Raw genomic sequence first — 19,198 nt, forward strand, 5'->3', positions numbered from 1 at the left:
AAGGGGTTAAGTTAAATGTGCATACCACGTTTCATAGCACTGTTGTCATTTTGTTTAATTCCACAACCATGTGCAAGTCAACCTGTTCATAAAGTAGAGTCTCCTCTAATACTGTAGTTTTTCCCTATTTTAGTCAGCAATCTAACCTTTGGGAGGCTTTCCTGTATCCTCAGGGTCATCGCCTTCCTTTTCTTTTGGGGTTTTGGACTTTCCTGGTTTATCGCCATCACCAGGGTCTTTCTGATTTGGTTCTGCAAACACATTTACAGTTATATATGCAGAATAGACTATTTGTTATGGCATTCTTGTTTGATGAAAATGTATGTTTTTGAATCCTGCAGGTTGCAGCTCTGAGATACACTATTTAACTAAACAAGAGTTTTTGTTAAAGAAAGTAAAACTTTTTTTCAAAGCGTGAAAAAAAGAGAAAAAATAAATTGTGCAATATCTCCCGCCTGAATTATTGGAAACAAGTTTGCATAAACCATACAACGTTAGCATTGCTACAGAGCACTTAAAAGTATATCTATAATATAATTAATATTGAACTATGTCTTTTTTAGTTTATTTTTTAACATTCAATGTCAGAATTGCAAAATTTTAGTCAATTTTTAAAAATGCGTTAAAAATTGCTAAAAAAGAAAAAAAGTTTTTATGTATTCCAACTTTAACTTAGAAAACAAAGTATCTTGTGTGTCCCTTCCCGGGATAAATTGTATTCAAATGTGTACAATAACATGTTAAGTTTCTTTCACACAAACATTTTTTACGCTTGGGCTGGGACCCGGTTATAACATATGTTCGGCTGGAAAGGCAATTGGGTGAGCCATGCTCACACCTCCCCTCTCCATAGAGATGCATGGTGCCCAGCCATACATACAGGAAAAGATAGAGAATTTTCTATCTTTTTCCCAGCAACAGTAAGGTACGATGACACTTAGTGAGCTCACGGTACTGCGGCCAGACGCCATACGGATATCTGTCTCCAGAACATTTGTGTGAAAGAGGCCTAAGGTACAAAGCAGAAAAATTATTGCTATTTTTTTCACATTTCAAATCAACAATCTAACCTTTAGCAGGTTTTCCTGTACCATCTGGACCATCTCCTTCTTTTCCTTTTGGGGTTTTGGGTTTTCCTGGTTTATCACCATCCTCAGGGTTTCTTTGATTTGGTTCTGAAAACATATTGATGTTCATATATTCTGAACAAATGTTAATTTAAAAAGAAAAATAGTGCTTTTTATTGCGTATGAAATATATGGTCACTGCTTAATTAAAATATTTCCTGGATTTTTCTGTAATTTTCGGATTCGGTTTTAACCTGTATTTAATGTTGCATTGTTATGTTTTTACTTGCATATTTGTAATAAAAATGTGATAGTTATGGCACTTTTGCAATGTATTGTAAGAGTATAAGCCGAGACATCTAATTTTACCAGAAAAAACTGGGAAAACTTATTGACTTAGCTATAAGGCTAGGATGCGAAATATACACAAGTATAATCCAACCCGAGTAGCATAATTTTACCACAAAAAGCTAGGAAAACTTATTGACTTGACTATAAACTTTGGATGGCATATGCATATGTCCAGCAGCCTTCCCTCATTAATAGAATGTCCAGCAGAGTCCCCTCATTAAAACAAGCAGCAGCTCCCTTAATAACCTAACCTTAATGTCCAGCAGAGCCCCCTTAAAAATTATATACCCTGTACTTGCATCCGGCTTCCTAGCAGTGCGGTCATGGACATGTCCATGTGCTCTGCCCATGCACAAACTATGATGTTATCAGGTACACAGCCACTTCATAGTGTGTGCTGGCAGACTGCACAGACAAGCATCTAACTGCACTGCCAAAAAGAGACGGGGAGAAAAGGAGATGCAGAGATTGCCGGAAGTACTAAGTTTATTTTTTTTTTTTATATATACAGTACTCGAGTATAAGCCAAATGGAGCTCTATATATAATACTGTTCAACCATTTTTATTCAAATATTCATGGATGGAAAAATTGCAAATAAAATTTGTCTATGCCAAAACGTCGCACTATCCGCAGTTGGCAGAATAGGTGGCGTTGATTTGTGTGTGGCTTGGATTCACTGAGCCACCCCCTTCAAGCATTTCAGCCCTGCCCATCAAGGGTTACTAGCCTGATTGACAGTTCCTCCAGTGTACTGCTGGAGGCGTGTCTGGGAACTGCATATATACCTGCCTACTCCCATCAGACCTTGCTGGTCAAACTGATATCTTCAGTGTTTATAGCTTCTCTTGCATTCTCTAGTTCTGGATTCTGATTTCTTGCCTGTATTTCAACTACTCTATTTGGATTGTGATTTGGTTATTGTTATTCCCCGCTGTTGCCAACTCGGATTGTGTTCCTCGCCTTATTGTGTTTGTCTGTATTGTTACGTGTTCACACCTTACCCAGGGAGGGAACGTCGCCCAGTTATTGGGGACCCAAAAGTAGGTAGGGACAGATTTGGGGTCTCAGTGTCAGGGCTCACTGTCCTTGTTTGTGTCCTGACATTACAGGCTATTTTGTAATTTGGGCTCTATTTTCCATTACGGTGTTCGTAGTCGGGATTAATCTTTTTTATATTTTGATAGAAAGGGCATTTTGGGAAGTGATAAAACCCACCATGTGTATAAATTTTACAGTTTATTTTTTATGTGATCTAGGGAAAGTGGAGTGATTTAAACTTTTTTTACATTTTTAAATATTACTTTTTTTTTTTTTTTACTATTATTTTAGACCCTCTAGGGTACTTTAACACTACAGGGTCTGATTGCTCATCCTATATACTGCAATACCACTGTATCGAAGTATGTAGCAATTTTGATGATGATATCTAATAGCCTGCCTTCTGCAGGCTATTGGATATCATTACACGTGGCCTATGAGATTGTAGGCTGCCATGGTAACCGATCACCACCCCTGATAATGTCACAGGGGCAACGATCGCCCATCCAAGATGGCGGAGCCCATCGGAAGGCAAGTTAGGTGCCACGGTCGTTCAATAGAAGACCTTCTATTCACCTTCCATTTTTCATTTATATTACTCTCCTCTGAAAAGATGAATGTAACAAAAACCCTGTGGCAGTGTTCACATGCAAGGTCTGAAATGCAATAACAAAGCTATGGTGAAGAGCTAGGCCCAATCACAGATGCATTTCCACTTGTAACACTTGTGATCGGTAGCAAGCACCACATATTTTGCATGTAAATAATGCTTAGCATGTGGTGCTTGTTACTGATACAATGCAATTGGGAAAAAAACCTCCACACTATGTTAATTGATTAGGGGTGCTGTATATAATAAGTTCTGGGGGGTGTAGTATATATAATAAAATGGGGGGTGCTGTATAGTGATATAATGAATTCCAGGGGACTACAAATAGGAGAATGGATACATAAGTTCTTTATAAATTCAGAGTGGTGTAATAATATAAGATGGGAAACTAAATTGTGTGTGTGCGGGGTGGGGGGGGGGCGGCTTGGGGTAGCCACAACATTTTTCAGTCAGGAGCCCCAAAATCCTTAGTGGTGGCCCTACAGAAGGAATGTCAAATAAAAGTTATAAATAAAAAAGTGTTGGTCAGTGTTGTACAATAAAAAAAATGTCCTCTCAAGTTATTATTGGATAAAAAGTTGAAAATACTACAGATAATTAGTATTGCCACATGAATAACTACCTAGACTAGGAAATTACCATTTAGATAAAACCATTCCATAATTAAAAAATGTATTTAACCTTCCAAAATATTGATAAAAGAGAGAAAAAGTTGCCTTTTTCTGATTTTATCAATGATCTAACCTTTAGGAGGTTTTCCTGTGTCGTCAGGACCATCTCCTTCCTTTCCTTTTGGGGTTTTAGGTTTTCTTGATTTATCACTATCATCAGGGTTTTTTTGATTTGGTTCTGAAAACATATTTATGTTCATATATGCAGAATTTATACTTATTTCTAATAATATTGAAAAACAGATCACATTACATGAGTTTCCTGGTCTAACAATCTGAAGCACCACTTCCTATAGCTAAAGGGCTCATTAAGAAATTTATACTGACAGGAAAAAATGACCACTCAAGTCAAGTCTATTTATCATTTATATGAAAACAATGCCAGAATTTCTGAGCTTGGTCACTTAACCTTCCAAATAATATTGATAAAATATAAAGAAAGGTTGTATGTACCAAAACCTTTGCCTTTTTCTGGTTTTATTAATGATCTAACCTTTAGGAGGTTTTCCCGTATCATCTGTGTCATCTCCTTCCTTTCCTTCTGGGGTTTTGGGTTTTCCTGGTTTATCACCATCATCAGGGTTTTTTTGTTTTGGTTCTGAAAACATATTTGGGTTCACATATGCAGAATAGATATAAAATTTATATTAATATTTCAATGCGTCTGATATATAGGCACAGTGCTACTTCTGGTCTGGACCTAGACTTAGTATTGACTAGTAAGTAGAGATGAACGAGCATACTCGTCCGAGCTTGATGCTCGTTCGAGCATTAGTGTTCTCGCAGCTGCTCGTTGCTTGGACGAGTATTTTGCCAGCTCGAGAAAATGACATCTTTTACATTTTTGGCGGCCAGAAACAGAGCCAATCACAAGCCAGGAGACTCTGCAGTACACCAAGCATCACGTGGTACACTTACATGTCGATAGCAGTGGTTGGCTGGCCTGATCAGGTGACCCTGGAATATACTAGCCCCTGCCCGCACTGCTCGGATCATTCTCTGTCTGGATGCCGTAAGGGATAGAGCTGCTGCTGGTCAGGGATAGCGTTAGAGTGTTCTAGTAGATGACTGTTAGGCAGGAGTGATTCTCCAAGAACCCAACAGCCCTTATTAGGGCTACATTAGCTTTTTTCAAAAGTTAAAGTGACAGTCACACAAATCCTTTTGTGTGCTGTCAGTGTTGATTAGAAACTAGCCATAGCAATCATCTTCTGAGGTTGCTGTCTGATTTCTTCGGCACATTTTGTTCTTTTAAATAAAACTACATAAGGCTACACTGCCTAGCTTTATGTCTCAAGTTTAAAGATGAGCGAGCACTAAAATGCTCGGGTACTCGTTATTCGAGAGGAACTTTTCCCGATGCTCGAGTGCTCGTCTCGAATAACGAGCCCCATTGAAGTCAATGGGAGACTCGAGCATTTTTCAAGGGGACCAAGGCTCTGCACAGGGAAGCTTGGCCAAACACCTGGGAACCTCAGAAAAGGATGGAAACACCACGGAAATGGACAGGAAACAGCAGGGGCAGCATGCATGGATGCCTCTGAGGCTGCTTAATCGCACCATTATGCCAAAATTATGGGCAACAGCATGGCCATGACAGAGTGACAGAATGAAGCTAGATAGCATCTAAAACATCCAATAATTGACCCTGACACTATAGGGGACTTCATGCAGAGGCAGCGGCAGCAGCGGCAGGCTAGAGAGTGGCATGGCGACATACCCTAAATGGACTCAGGCTTCAAACCAATGGGTGGCAGAGAGGAACCAAAGGAGGTGAGCAAGAAGCGCTCAAATAATATCGGTACATGATAAAAGTTTGCCAGTATATTTTGTGGATTACACAGCAGGGTGGCGACAAAGTTAACATGGAAGCCATGAAAACAACCCAAAATTCTGCCTGACACAGCTCGTTTGATAAAGGGACCATGTATGGAGGCAGTGAACTAGTAGTAGATTAAAGGTGCTGCAGTTAAAACTATGTTAGTTGGATCTTGGCATGGAGCTGGCGCTCCGCTGCCAGGCGAGCTTTCGCCAATCCAAGCCCCTGTCTCTAGGCTACTCCCCAAACAGCACTTCTAAGAACCTTTTGTATAAGATCAAGTGTAATAGCGTTCTTATAAGTTTAGGATATGGCGGGTGAGGGGAATGGAAACAGATGCGCAAGAAGCGCTGAAATAATATTGGTAAATGATAAAAGTTTGCCAGTATATTTTGTGGATTACACAGCAGGGTGGCGACAAAGTTAACAAGTTTGTTGTGGAAGCCATGAAAACAACCCAAAATTCTGCCTGACACAGCTCGTTTGATAAGGGGACCATGTATGCCTACAGTTCATGCCAGACGCTGCTCTGGCTGCCAGTCTCCTTTCGAATACAGTTTAAAATAATAACCCTCATCCATAAAGCTCTGTATAATGCTGCACCCCCCTACCTCTCCTCTCTTATCTCAGTCTATCGCCCAACCCGTGCTCTTAGATCCGCCAGTGATCTTAGATCAACCTCTACCCTAGTGCGGACCTCCCACTCGCGTCTCCAAGACTTCTCTAGAGCTGCACCAATTCTATGGAATGCTCTGCCGCGGACTATCAGATTAATACCTAACCTCCAAAGTTTCAAACGTGCTCTTAAAACCCATTTCTTTAGGCAAGCCTATAACACTCATTAACTGCATGAAGTTTTAACTCTTCTACTAACCCGTCCTGTGTCGTCCTCCCATCTGTTATCCATCAACCAACAGGCACCAGACTTCTATGCAGTCCCATTCACCCTGGACCTGGTGACGGCTGAGTGGTTCAAGCGACAGCAATTCCATTTATTATATTTTGTTCTATTCCCTAAGAAGAATGGCTTGACCATTAAAAATTCTTTTACCTCGTGTTACCCCATCATCTTCATAAACCGTAAGCTCTGGCGAGCAGGGACCTCACTCCTGTTGTTCCATACAAATGTTGTGCTCTGTTACATTACATTTGTATTTGTTTCCTATGATTTGTAAAGCGCTACGGAATATGATGGCGCTATATAAATAAAGATTATTATTATTATTATTATGGAGGCAGTGAACTAGTAGTAGATTAAAGGTGCTGCACTTAAAACTATGTTAGTTGTATCTTGGGATGGAGCTGGCGCTCCGCTTCCAGGCGAGCTTTCGCCAATCCAAGCCCCTGTCTCTAGGCTACTCCCCAAACAGCACTTCTAAGAACCTTTTGTATAAGATCAAGTGTAGTAGCGTTCTTATAAGTTTGGGATATGGCGAGAGAGGGGAATGTAAACAGATGCGCAAGAAGCGCTGAAATAATATCGGTAAATGATAAAAGTTTGCCAGTATCTTTTCTGGATTACACAGCAGGGTGGCGAGAAAGTTAACAAGTTTGATGTGGAATGCCCTGTAATAGCTCTTGGGCGGTGTGCCTTTTATCGGCTAGGCTCAGCAGTTTGAGCACCGCCTGCTGTCGCTTAGCAACGGCACTGCTGCTGTGCCTAGAGCTACCGACTGATGGCGCCATGGCCACGGATGGTAATTCGGAGGAGGAGGAGGTGGAGGAGGGGTGGGAGGAGGAGGAGGTATAGTAGGCCTTTGAGACCTGGACCGAGGTAGGCCCCGCAATCCTCTGCGTCGGCAGTATATCACCAGCCCCAGGGTCAGACTCGGTCCCAGCGTGCACCAAGTTAAGTGTAGTAGCGTTCTTATAAGTTTGGGATATGGCGGATGAGGGGAATGTAAACAGATGCGCAAGAAGCGCTGAAATAATATTGGTAAATGATAAAAGTTTGCCAGTATATTTTGTGGATAACACAGCAGGGTGGCGACAAAGTTAACAAGATTGTTGTGGAAGCCATGAAAACAACCCAAAATTCTGCCTGACAAAGCTCGTTTGATAAGGGGACCATGTATGGAGGCAGTGAACTAGTAGTAGATTAAAGGTGCTGCAGTTAAAACTATGTTAGTTGGATCTTGGCATGGAGCTGGCGCTCCGCTGCCAGGCGAGCTTTCGCCAATCCAAGCCCGTGTCTCTAGGCTACTCCCCAAACAGCACTTCTAAGAACCTTTTGTATAAGATCAAGTGTAGTAGCGTTCTTATAAGTTTAAGATATAGCGGGTGAGGGGAATGTAAACAGAAGCGCAAGAAGCGCTGAAATAATATTGGTAAATGATAAAAGTTTGCCAGTATATTTTGTGGATAACACAGCTGGGTGGCGACAAAGTTAACAACTTTGATGTGGAATCCATGAAAACAACCCAAATTTCTGCCTGACACACCTCGTTTGATAAAGGGACGATGTATGGAGGCAGCTATATGGACGACTTTTGGAGGAAGCAATGGAGACAACGTGTGGAGGCTGCTATGGAGACAATTTAATTTGGATAGTGCCTGTATGTGGCAGTCCAAAAAAGTTTTCAAACCAGAGGAGCAGGTAGGTGGCCCTCCAGAAAAATGGAATAGATTGAGTGCCTGTATGTGGCAGTCCAAAAAAGTTTTCAAACCAGAGGAGCAGGTAGGTGGCCCTCCAGAAAAATGGAATAGATTGAGTGCCTGTATGTGGCAGTGCAAAAAAGTTTTCAAACCAGAGGAGCAGGTAGGTGGCCCTCCAGAAAAATGGAATAGATTGAGTGCCTGTATGTGGCAGTCCAAAAAAGTTTTCAAACCAGAGGAGCAGGTAGGTGGCCCTCCAGAAAAATTGAATAGATTGAGTGCCTGTATGTGGCACTCCCAAAAATTGTTTAAAACAGAGGACCGGGTCGGTGGCCCTCCAGAAAAATTAAATGCATAAAGTACTATAGCTAGAGCCAGTGGGCCCTGTCAAAAAATAGCCAGTTTCCTCTGCTTTACTGTACAAAGAGCAGGAGAAGGAGGAAAATGAGGAGGAGGAGGAGGAGTGGATAAATTATTCAGGTTGAGCTTCCTTCACCTGCTGGAGATTGGAAATTAGGAGAAATCCATGCTTTATTCATCTTGATAAGCGTCAGCCTGTCAGCGCTGTCAGTCGACAGGCGTGTACGCTTATCGGTGATGATGCCACCAGCTGCACTGAAAACCCGCTCGGACAAGACGCTAGCGGCAGGGCAGGCAAGAACCTCCAAGGCGTACAGCGCCAGTTCGTGCCACATGTCCAGCTTTGAAACCCAGTAGTTGTAGGGAGCTGTGTGATCATTTAGGACGATGGTATGGTCAGCTACGTACTCCCTCACCATCTTTCTGTAAAGATCAGCCCTACTCTGCCGAGACTGGGGACAGGTGACAGTGTCTTGCTGGGGTGACATAAAGCTGGCAAAAGCCTTGTAAAGCGTACCCTTGCCAGTGCTGGACAAGCTGCCTGCTCGCCTACTCTCCCTCGCTACTTGTCCCGCAGAACTACGCACTCTGCCGCTAGCGCTGTCAGAAGGGAAATACTGTTTCAGCTTGTGCACCAGGGCCTGCTGGTATTCATGCATTCTCACACTCCTTTCCTCTCCAGGGATGAGAGTGGAAAGATTTTGCTTGTACCGTGGGTCCAGGAGAGTGAACACCCAGTAATCGGTGCTGGAATAAATTCTTTGAACGCGAGGGTCACGGGATAGGCAGCCTAGCATGAAATCTGCCATATGCGCCAGAGTACCAACGCGTAAGAATTCACTCCCCTCACTGGCCTGACTGTCCATTTCCTCCTCCTCCAACTCCTCCAATTCCTCTTCTTCTGCACATACACGCTCAACAGTGAAGGACTCAACAATGGTCCCCTCTTGTGTCTCGCCAACATTCTCCTCCTCTTCCTCCTCCACCTCCAGCTCCTCCGATATGCGCTGAGAAACAGACCTAAGGGTGCTTTGGCTATCAACAAGGGAATCTTCTTCCCCCGTCTCTTGTGACGAGCGCAAAGCTTCCGACTTCATGCTGACCAGAGAGTTTTTCAACAGGCCAAGCAGCGGGATGGTGAGGCTGATGATGGCGGCATCGCCACTGACCATCTGTGTTGACTCCTCAAAGTTACTCAGCACCTGACAGATATCAGACATCCACGTCCACTCCTCATTGTAGACTTGAGGAAGCTGACTGACCTGACTACCAGTTCTGGTGGAAGTTGACATCTGGCAGTCGACAATCGCTCGGCGCTGCTGGTAAACTCTGGATAACATGGTCAGTGTTGAATTCCACCTCGTGGGCACGTCGCACAACAGTCGGTGAGCGGGCAGTTGGAGGCGGCGCTGCGCTGCCCTGAGAGTGGCAGCATCTGTGCTGGACTTCCTGAAATGCGCACAGATGCGGCGCACCTTCGTGAGCAAATCAGACAGATTGGGGTATGTCTTGAGGAAACGCTGAACTATCAGATTTAACACATGGGCCAGGCATGGCACATGTGTCAGTCTGCCGAGTTGCAGAGCCGCCACCAGGTTACGGCCGTTGTCACACACAACCATGCCTGGCTTCAGGTTCAGCGGTGCCAGCCACAGATCAGTCTGCGCCGTGATGCCCTGTAATAGTTCTTGGGCGGTGTGCCTTTTATCGCCTAGGCTCAGCAGTTTGAGCACCGCCTGCTGTCGCTTAGCAACGGCACTGCTGCTGTGCCTAGAGCTACCGACTGATGGCGCCATGCCCACGGATGGTCGTTCGGATAAGGAGGTGGAGGAGGGGTGGGAGGAGGAGGAGGCATAGTAGGCCTCAAACACCTGGACCGAGGTAGGCCCCGCAATCCTCGGCGTCGGCAGTATATGACCAGCCGCAGGGTCACACTCGGTCCCAGCCTCCACCAAGTTAACCCAATGTGCCGTCAGAGATATATAGTGGCCCTGCCCGGCAGCACTCGTCCACGTGTCCGTGGTCAGGTGGACCTTGTCAGAAACGGCGTTGGTCAGGGCACGGATTATGTTGTCTGACACGTGCTGGTGCAGGGCTGGGACGGCACATCGGGAAAAGTAGTGGCGGCTGGGGACCGAATACCGAGGGGCGGCCGCCGCCATGAGGCTGCGAAAGGCCTCGGTCTCTACTAGCCTATAGGGCAGCATCTCCAGGCTTAGCAATCTGGAGATGTGCACATTAAGGGCTTGGGCGTGCGGGTGGGTTGCACTATATTTGCGTTTCTGCTCCAGCGTCTGGGGTATGGAGAGCTGAACGCTGGTGGATGCTGTGGAGGATCGTGGAGGCGACGATGGGGTTTTTGTGGCAGGGTCCTGGGCAGGGGGCTGACTATCAGCTGACACAGGGGAAGGAGCAGTGGTGTGCACGGCCGGAGGTGAACGCGCTTGTTGCCACTGAGTGGGGTGTTTAGCATTCATATGCCTGCGCATACTGGTGGTAGTTAAGCTAGTAGTGGTGGAACCCCTGCTGATCCTGGTTTGGCAAATGTGGCACACCACAGTCCGTCGGTCATCCGGTGTTTCCTTAAAGAACCTCCAGACTTCTGAAAATCTAGCCCTCGCCGCAGGAGCCCTCGCCACGGGAGCTTCACTAGTTGACACATTTGGCGCTGATGCACCAGCTCTGGCCCTGCCTCTCCGTCTGGCCCCATCACTGCCTCTTCCAACCTGTTCTGGTCGAGGACTCTCCTCCGTCTCAGAAGCACTGTGTTCACCCGGCCTCTCAACCCAGCTTGGGTCTGTCACCTCATCATCCTCCGATCCCTCAGTCTGCTCCCCCCTCGGACTTCCTGCCCTGACAACAACTTCCCCACTGTCTGACAACCGTGTCTCCTCATCGTCGGACACCTCTTTACACACTTCTTCCAGTACGTCAACAAGGTCATCATCACCCACAGACTGCGACTGGTGGAAAACCTGGGCATCGGAAAATTGCTCATCAGCAACCGGACAAGTGGTTTGTGACTGTGGGAAGGGTCCAGAAAACAGTTCCTCAGAGTATGCCGGTTCAAATGGCAAATTTTGCTGGGAGGGGGCAGACTGGGGGGGAGGAGGCTGAGGTGCAGGAGCTGGAGGAGTGCCGATTTCGGTGACATGGGTGGACTGCGTGGAAGACTGACTGGTGGACAAATTGCTCGAAGCATTGTCGGCAATCCACGACATCACCTGTTCGCACTGTTCTGGCCTCAACAGTGCTCTACCACGAGTCCCAGTAACTTCAGACATGAACCTAGGGAGTGTAGCTCTGCGGCGTTCCCCTGCTCCCTCATAAGCAGGTGGTGTCTCACCCCACCCAGGACCACGGCCTCTGACCCCTGCAGTAGTTGGACGCCCACGTCCCCGCCCTCGTCCTCTACCCCTAGCCCTCGGGTTAAACATTTTGAAAATGAGAGTTATAACTTGAATTTTTTTTTTAACTTTTTTTTTTTTGGTTTTTTTTTGTGTTTTTTAGTTTTTAAAACCAAACGATGCTATCCTATTGCTATGGCTATTTTATAGCCAAGTATGAAAGCACACTGCTATGCCAGATGAGATGACGAGTTATGAAAAAAATAAACGTAAAATAAAAAAGGAAATGGCAGACTGTGCCTAATTGAAATACAACCCCGGGCCCTAATAAATTTTCCCACTTCGGTCTTTGCGATGGATATGTGCGTCACTAAAACACAGTGGTCGCAAGTCTGACTCCAAATTGCTCACAATTTACTAGTAGATGCACTGCAACAACTACAGCCACCAGCAGATCAGCCAGAAATCAAATATATATAACGCTACTGTAGGCGTAATTAAGCCGTTTGTATTCTCCTATGGCTATTTTCTAGCCAAGTATTACAGCACACTACTATGCCAGATGAGATGACGCTGAGTTATGAAAAAAATAAACGTAAAATAAAAAAGGAAATGGCAGACTGTGCCTAATTGAAATACAACCCCGGGCCCTAATAAATTTTCCCACTTCGGTCTTTGCAATGGATATGTGCGTCACTAAAACACAGTGGTCGCAAGTCTGACTCCAAATTGCTCACAATTTGCTAGTAGATGCACTGCAACAACTACAGCCACCAGCAGATCAACCAGAAATCAAATATATATATAACGCTACTGTAGGCGTAATTAAGCCGTTTGTATTCTCCTATGGCTATTTTCTAGCCAAGTATTACAGCACACTACTATGCCAGATGAGATGACACTGAGTTATTAAAACAATAAACGTAAAATAAAAAGAAACTGGCAGACTGTGCCTAATTCTACTCAAACCCCTAATAAATTTTCCCACTTTGGTGTTTGAGGTGGATATGTGTGTCACTAAGAGCTAAACACAACGGTAGCAAGTCCCCCTGCAAATTCCTCACAATATGGTACTAGCTGCAAATAAAAAAAAAAAAAAATTATAACGTTATTGTAGCCCTAAGAAGGGCTGTTGGGTTCTTTTAGAATCACTCCTGCCTAACAGTAAGCTAATAGAACACCCTAACGCTTTCCCTGACCAGCAGCAGCTCTCTCCCTAGCGGCATCCAGACAGAGAATGATCCGAGCAGCGCGGGCAGCGGCTAGTCTATCCCAGGGTCACCTGATCTGGCCAGCCAACCACTGCTATCTACGTGTAAGGGTACCACGTCATGCTGGGTGGAGTGCAGAGTCTCCTGGCTTGTGATTGGCTCTGTTTCTGGCCGCCAAAAAGCAAAACGGCGGGAGCTACCATTTTCTCGAGCGGGCGAAATACTCGTCCGAGCAACGAGCAGTTACGAGTACGCTAATGCTCGATCGAGCATCAAGCTCGGACGAGTATGTTCGCTCATCTCTACTCAAGTTACTGGGACTCGTAATAGAGCACTGTTGAGGCCACAATAATGCGAACAGGTGATGTCAATGATTGCAGACAATGCTTCTAGCTATTTGTCCACCAGTCAGTCTTCCACGCAGTCCACCCATGTTACCCAATAGAGCACTCCTCCAGCTCCTCCACCTCAACCTCCTTACCATCAGTCTGCCCCCTCCCAGGAAAATTTGGAATTTCCTCCGGCATACTCTGAGGAACTGTTTTCTGGACCCTTCCCAAACTACTTTTCAGGTTGCTGCAGTCTGTGGGTGATGATGATATTGTTGACGTACTGGAAGAAGTGTGTAAAGAGGTGTCGGACGATGAGGAGACACGGTTGTCAGACAGTGGTGAAGTTGTTGTCAGGGCAGGAAGTCAGAGGGGGGAGCAGACTGAGGGATCGGAGGATGATGAGGTGACAGACCCAAGCTGGGTTGATAGGCCAGGTGAACACAGTGTTTTTGAGATGGAGGCGAGTCCTATACCAGAACAGGTTGGAAGAGGCAATGGTGGGGCCAGACGGAGAGGCAAGGCCGGAGCTGGTGCATCAGAGCCAAATGTTTCACGTAGTGAAGCTCCCGTGGCGAGGGCTAGATTTTCTCAAGTCTGGAGGTTCTTTAAAGAAACAGCAGATCACCGACGGACTGTGATGTGCAAACTGTGCCACACCAGGATCATCAGGGGTTCCACCACTACTAGCTTAACCACCACCAGTATGCACAGGCATATGAGTGCTAAACACCCCACTCAATGGAACCAGGCCGTTCACCTCCGGCCGTGCCCACCACTGCTTCTTCCCCTGTGTCCTTTGCTGCCTCTGCTAGTCAGCCCCTGCCCAGGACCCCGGCACAAACACCTCCCGCTCGAAAACCACAACCTCGCCTCCACAATGCGCAGCGTTCAGCTGTCTATACCCCAGACGCTGGAGCGCAAGAGAAAATACAGTTCCACCCACCCACACGCCTAAGCCCTCAATGTCCACATCTCCAAATTACTCAGCCTGGAGATGCTGCCCTATAGGCTGGTAGAGACCGAGGCCTTTCGCAACCTCATGGCGGTGGCCCCTCGGTATTCGGTCCCCAGCCGCCACTACTTTTCCCGATGTGCTGTTCCAGCCCTGCACCAGCACGTGTCAGACAAAATCATCCGTGCACTGACTAACTCCGTTTCTGACAAGGTCCACCTAACCACGGACACGTGGACGAGTGCTGCCGGGCAGGGCCACTAAATATATACACTCACCGGCCACTTTAATAGGTACATCATGCTAGTAACGGGTTGGACCCCCTTTTGCCTTCAGAACTGCCTCAATTCTTCATGGCAGAGATTCAACAAGGTGCTGGAAGCATTCCTCAGAGATTTTGGTCCATATTGACATGATGGCATCACACAGTTGCCGCAGTCGGCTGCATATCCATGATGTGAATCTCCCGTTCTACCACATCCCATTGAGATCTGGTGACTGTGGAGGCCATTTGAGTACAGTGAACTCATTGTCATGTTCAAGAAACCAGTCTGAGATTATTCCAGCTTTATGACATGGCGCATTATCCTGCTGAAAGTAGCCATCAGATGTTGGGTACATTGTGGTCATAAAGGGATGGACATGGTCAGCAACAATACTCAGGTAGGCTGTGGCGTTGCAACGATGCTCAATTGGTACCAAGGGGCATAAAGAGTGCCAAGAAAATATTCCCCACACCATGACACCACCACCACCAGCCTGAACCGTTGATACAAGGCGGGATGGATCCATGCTTTCATGTTGTTGACGCCAAATTCTGACCCTACCATCCGAATGTCGCGGCAGAAATCGAGACTCATCAGATTAGGCAACGTTTTTTCCAATCTTCTACTGTCCAATTTCGATGAGCTTGTGCAAATTGTAGCCTCAGTTTCCTGTTCTTAGCTGAAAGGAGTGGCACCCGGTGTGGTCTTCTGCTGCTGTAGCCCATCTGCCTCAAAGTTCGACATACTGTGCGTTCAGAGATGCTCTTCTGTCTACCTAGGTTGTAACGGGTGGCGATTTGAGTCACTGTTGACTTTCTATCAGCTCGAACCAGTCTGCCCATTCTCCTCTGACCTCTGGCATCAACAAGGCATTTCCGCCCACAGAACTGCCGCTCACTGGATGTTTTTTCTTTTTCGGACCATTCTCTGTAAACCCTAGAGATGGTTGTGCGTGAAAATCCCAGTAGATAGCAGTTTCTGAAATACTCAGACCAGCCCTTCTGGCACCAACAACCATGCCATGTTCAAAGGCACTCAAATCACTGAGTTGCCGCCATGTGATTGGCTGATTAGAAATTAAGTGTTAACGAGCAGTTGGACAGGTGTACCTAATAAAGTGGCTGGTGAGTGTATATATGCCGCTGATGGCACATTGGTTTAACTTGGTGGAGGCTGGGACCGAGTCTGACCCTGGGGCCGCTCATATACTCTCTGGTCAGCATGAAGTCGGAAGCTTTGTGCTCGTCACAAGAGACGGGGGAAGAGGATTCCCTTGTTGGTAGCCGGAGCACCCTCCGGTCTGTTTCTCAGTGCGTATCGGAGGAGGTGGAGGAGGATGAGGAGGAAGAGGAGGAGAATGTTGGCGAGACAGAAGAGGGGACCATTGCTCAGTCCTTAACTGTTCAGCTTGTATGGGCAGAAGAAGAGGATTTGGAGGAGGAAATGGAGAGTCAGGCCAGTGAGGGGAGTGAATTCTTGCACGTTGGGACTCTGGCGCATATGGCAGATTTCATGCTAGGCTTCCTATCCCGTGCCTTTCGCGTTGAAAGAATTTGTTCCAGAACCGATTACTGGGTATTCACTCACCTGGACCCACGGTACAAGCAAAATCTTTCCTCTCATCCCTGTAGAGGAAAGGAGTGTGAGAGTGCATGAATACCAGCAGGCCCTGGTGCACAAGAAGAAACAGTCTTTCCCATCTGACACTGCTAGCGGCAGAGGGCATACTTCTGTGGGACAAGTAGCGAGGGAGAGTAGGCGAGCTGGCAGCTTGTCCAGCACTGGCAGGGGTACGCTTTAAAAGACCTTTGCCAGTTTTATGTCACCCCAGCAAGACACTGTCACCTGTCCCCAGTCTCAGCAGAGTAGGGCTGATCTTTATAGAAAGATGGTGATGGAGTATGTAGCTGACCATACCATCGTCCTAAATGATCTCACAGCTCCCTACAACTACTGGGTTTCAAAGCTGTACATCTGGCCCGATCTGGCGCTGTACGCTTTGGAGGTTCTTGCCTGCCCTGCCGCTAGTGTGTTGTTAGAGTGGGTTTTCAGCTGGTGGCATCGTCACCGATAAGCGTACACGCCTGTCGACTGACAGCGCTTACAGGCTGCCGCTTATCAAGATGAATCAAGCATGGATTTCTCATGATTTCCATTCTCCACCAGGTGAAAGCAGCTCAACCTGAATAATTCTCATGTATGCAATCCTCCTACTCATTCTCCTCCTTCACCTGCTTCTCTTCCTCTTTGTACACTAAAGCAGAGGCAACTGGCTATTTTTTGCCAGGGCCAACTGCCTCTAGCTATAGTACTCTATCTAGGTACTCTATGTATTTAATTTTTCTGGAGGGCCACCTACCCGGTCCTCAGTATTGCAAATGTTTAGAGAGTGCCACATACAGGTACTCTATGTATTTAATTTTTCTAGAGGGCCACCTACCCGGTCCTCTCTTTTAAAAAAAAATTTGGGAGTGCCACATACAGGTACTCTATGTATTTAATTTTTCTGGAGGGCCACCTACCCGGTCCTCAGTATTGCAAATGTTTTGGGAGTGCCACATACAGGTACTCTATGTATTTAATTTTTCTGGAGGGCCACCTACCCGGTCCTGTGTTTTAAAAAAATTTTGGGAGTGCCACATACAGGTACTTTATCTATTTAATTTTTCTGGCGGGCCACCTACCCGGTCCTCTGTTTTGAAAACTTTTTTGGACTGCTACATACAGACACTATCCAAATGTAATTGTCTCCATAGCAGCCTCACTCGGTCACTCTGTCTTTGCCATGCTGTTGCCCATAATTTTGGCATAATGGTGCGATTAGGCAACCTCAGAGGCATCCATGCATGCTGCCCCTGCTGTTTCCTGTCCATTTCCGTGGTGTTTCCATCATTTTCTGAGGTTTCCAGGTTTTTGGCCAAGCTTCAATGGGGTTTTGACTTCAATGGGGTTCGTTATTCGAAACGAGCACTCGAGCTTCGGAAAAAGTTTGACTCAAATAACGAGCACTCGAGCATTTTAGTGCTCGCTCATCTCTACTAGTAAGTGAAAAGTAATAAAATATGAAAGCATATATTTAGCATGTAATATAATTAAGCTGCATTTCTATTTTATGTTAAAGTCTAAAAACTGGGAGCTTTCATTTTTTTATTCTTTTTAATTTACATCTCTTTTCTCATCTTTCAAAAAAAGTGTGAATAAAAAAAGTGTTGTTCAATAAAAAAATGTCCTCTCAAGTCTTTAATTATAGGGAAAACAAGTTTAAATATTTTTGATTACAACCTAAAAAAAACACAGAAAAAGTTGTATATACTAACACCTTGCTATAAAAATCATGACGATTTTCCCCATCCCAGACAGGGACGTAACTACAGTGGTAGCACTCGCAGTATCCGTCCTGACACTAAAGAATAGAGGATGTGCACCATTATATACATATTATTCTCCACATTGTATGTATATAACAGATGTGATAATATATGTGAGGTATGTATGCTATATATATGTGTATCTGTGATGTATATATAATGTATTTGTATATACGGTGTACGGTGTGTATATGCACTGTATATGTATATGGCACTGTATGTGTGTGTATATACTCTATATGTGTGCATATATGTGTAAGAGAGTATAAATGTGTGCAAAAGTGTATAAATATGTATGTATCAGAGAAGAACTATGGGGGGAATATATCATGTGCCGACATAAGATAAAGGCCACACCCCCTCCCCAGCACATGCACACCCACTCTGCCAGCCTACTATGCCAGCCCACTCCAGTTAACCCCAGGTATCTTTATGTATATTGGTGTGTATATATATATATATATATATGTGTGTATAAGTGTGATATGTAAATTTTTATACAGAAAGGGGGCCGCCTTTCAGTAGCCTGCTATGGGGCCCTGCCTCTCCTAGTTCCGCCCCTGTTTCCAGAATTATGGTACTTTACTTTCAAATGTGTATAGCACTTATCAACAATCTAACCTTTAGGAGGCTTTTTTGTATCATCAGGATCATCTCCTTTCTTTTTTGGGGGGGGGTTTAGTTTTCCAGGTTTATCACCATCATCAGGGTCTTTCTGATTTTGTTCTGAAAACATATTTATGGTCATATTTGCTGCATTTGTACCAACTCAGCTAGATTTTGACTCATGGTAAAGAAAAACAATAAAATCAAAAATCCCTGTATAAATTTGGTTGTTCTGACCCAGCTATACTGAACCACAGAAATGCATTTAATGTGCTTAAAAATGTTTAAAACCCATGGAGTATTTAAAAAAATGAATTTGCCCATAAACAAATAAATAAGTATAGTATAGTAAAGATAAAATAATTGACTGTTCCTTAAGGCTCAATAGATGGGTTTTCAGGTGTATGAAGGGCAACTCACTTTTAAGGGCTAACAAAGTGAATACACTGGTCTGTGCACTTCAATAGTTGCCATTAGTTCTTATCTAAATTACAACTTATTTGCAAAAAAAGATACTTTCCCTTGCTAGTCACTTCTCAAAATGTGCAGACAATCTACCATGATTTTGTCAAGTTTTAAAAAGTGTGAAGTATCCAGTTGAAT

General features: G+C 45.1%; 1 protein-coding gene across 28 annotated transcripts in view; it reads right to left on the reverse strand.

The window, feature by feature from the left end:
- The window catches only part of PRG4 (proteoglycan 4), a 138,805-nt gene that overhangs the window by 54,791 nt on the left and 64,816 nt on the right, over positions 1-19,198 (reverse strand). For 10 of the 28 annotated variants that reach the window (XM_072128211.1, XM_072128208.1, XM_072128204.1 and 7 more), the window contains 5 exons: positions 18,611-18,715; positions 4,233-4,337; positions 3,813-3,917; positions 1,071-1,175; positions 147-251 (listed from right to left, as the gene is read on the reverse strand). The exons of 2 other annotated variants lie outside the window; for them this stretch is intronic. In XM_072128211.1, the coding sequence (XP_071984312.1) occupies positions 147-251; positions 1,071-1,175; positions 3,813-3,917; positions 4,233-4,337; positions 18,611-18,715 (525 nt within the window). The remainder of the gene's footprint in view (positions 1-146; positions 252-1,070; positions 1,176-3,812; positions 3,918-4,232; positions 4,338-18,610; positions 18,716-19,198) is intronic. 16 more of the 28 variants (XM_072128214.1, XM_072128191.1, XM_072128195.1 and 13 more) reach the window with 12 other exon arrangements.

This window comes from Engystomops pustulosus, chromosome 10, assembly GCF_040894005.1.
Source record: "Engystomops pustulosus chromosome 10, aEngPut4.maternal, whole genome shotgun sequence".
NCBI lineage: Eukaryota > Metazoa > Chordata > Amphibia > Anura > Leptodactylidae > Engystomops > Engystomops pustulosus.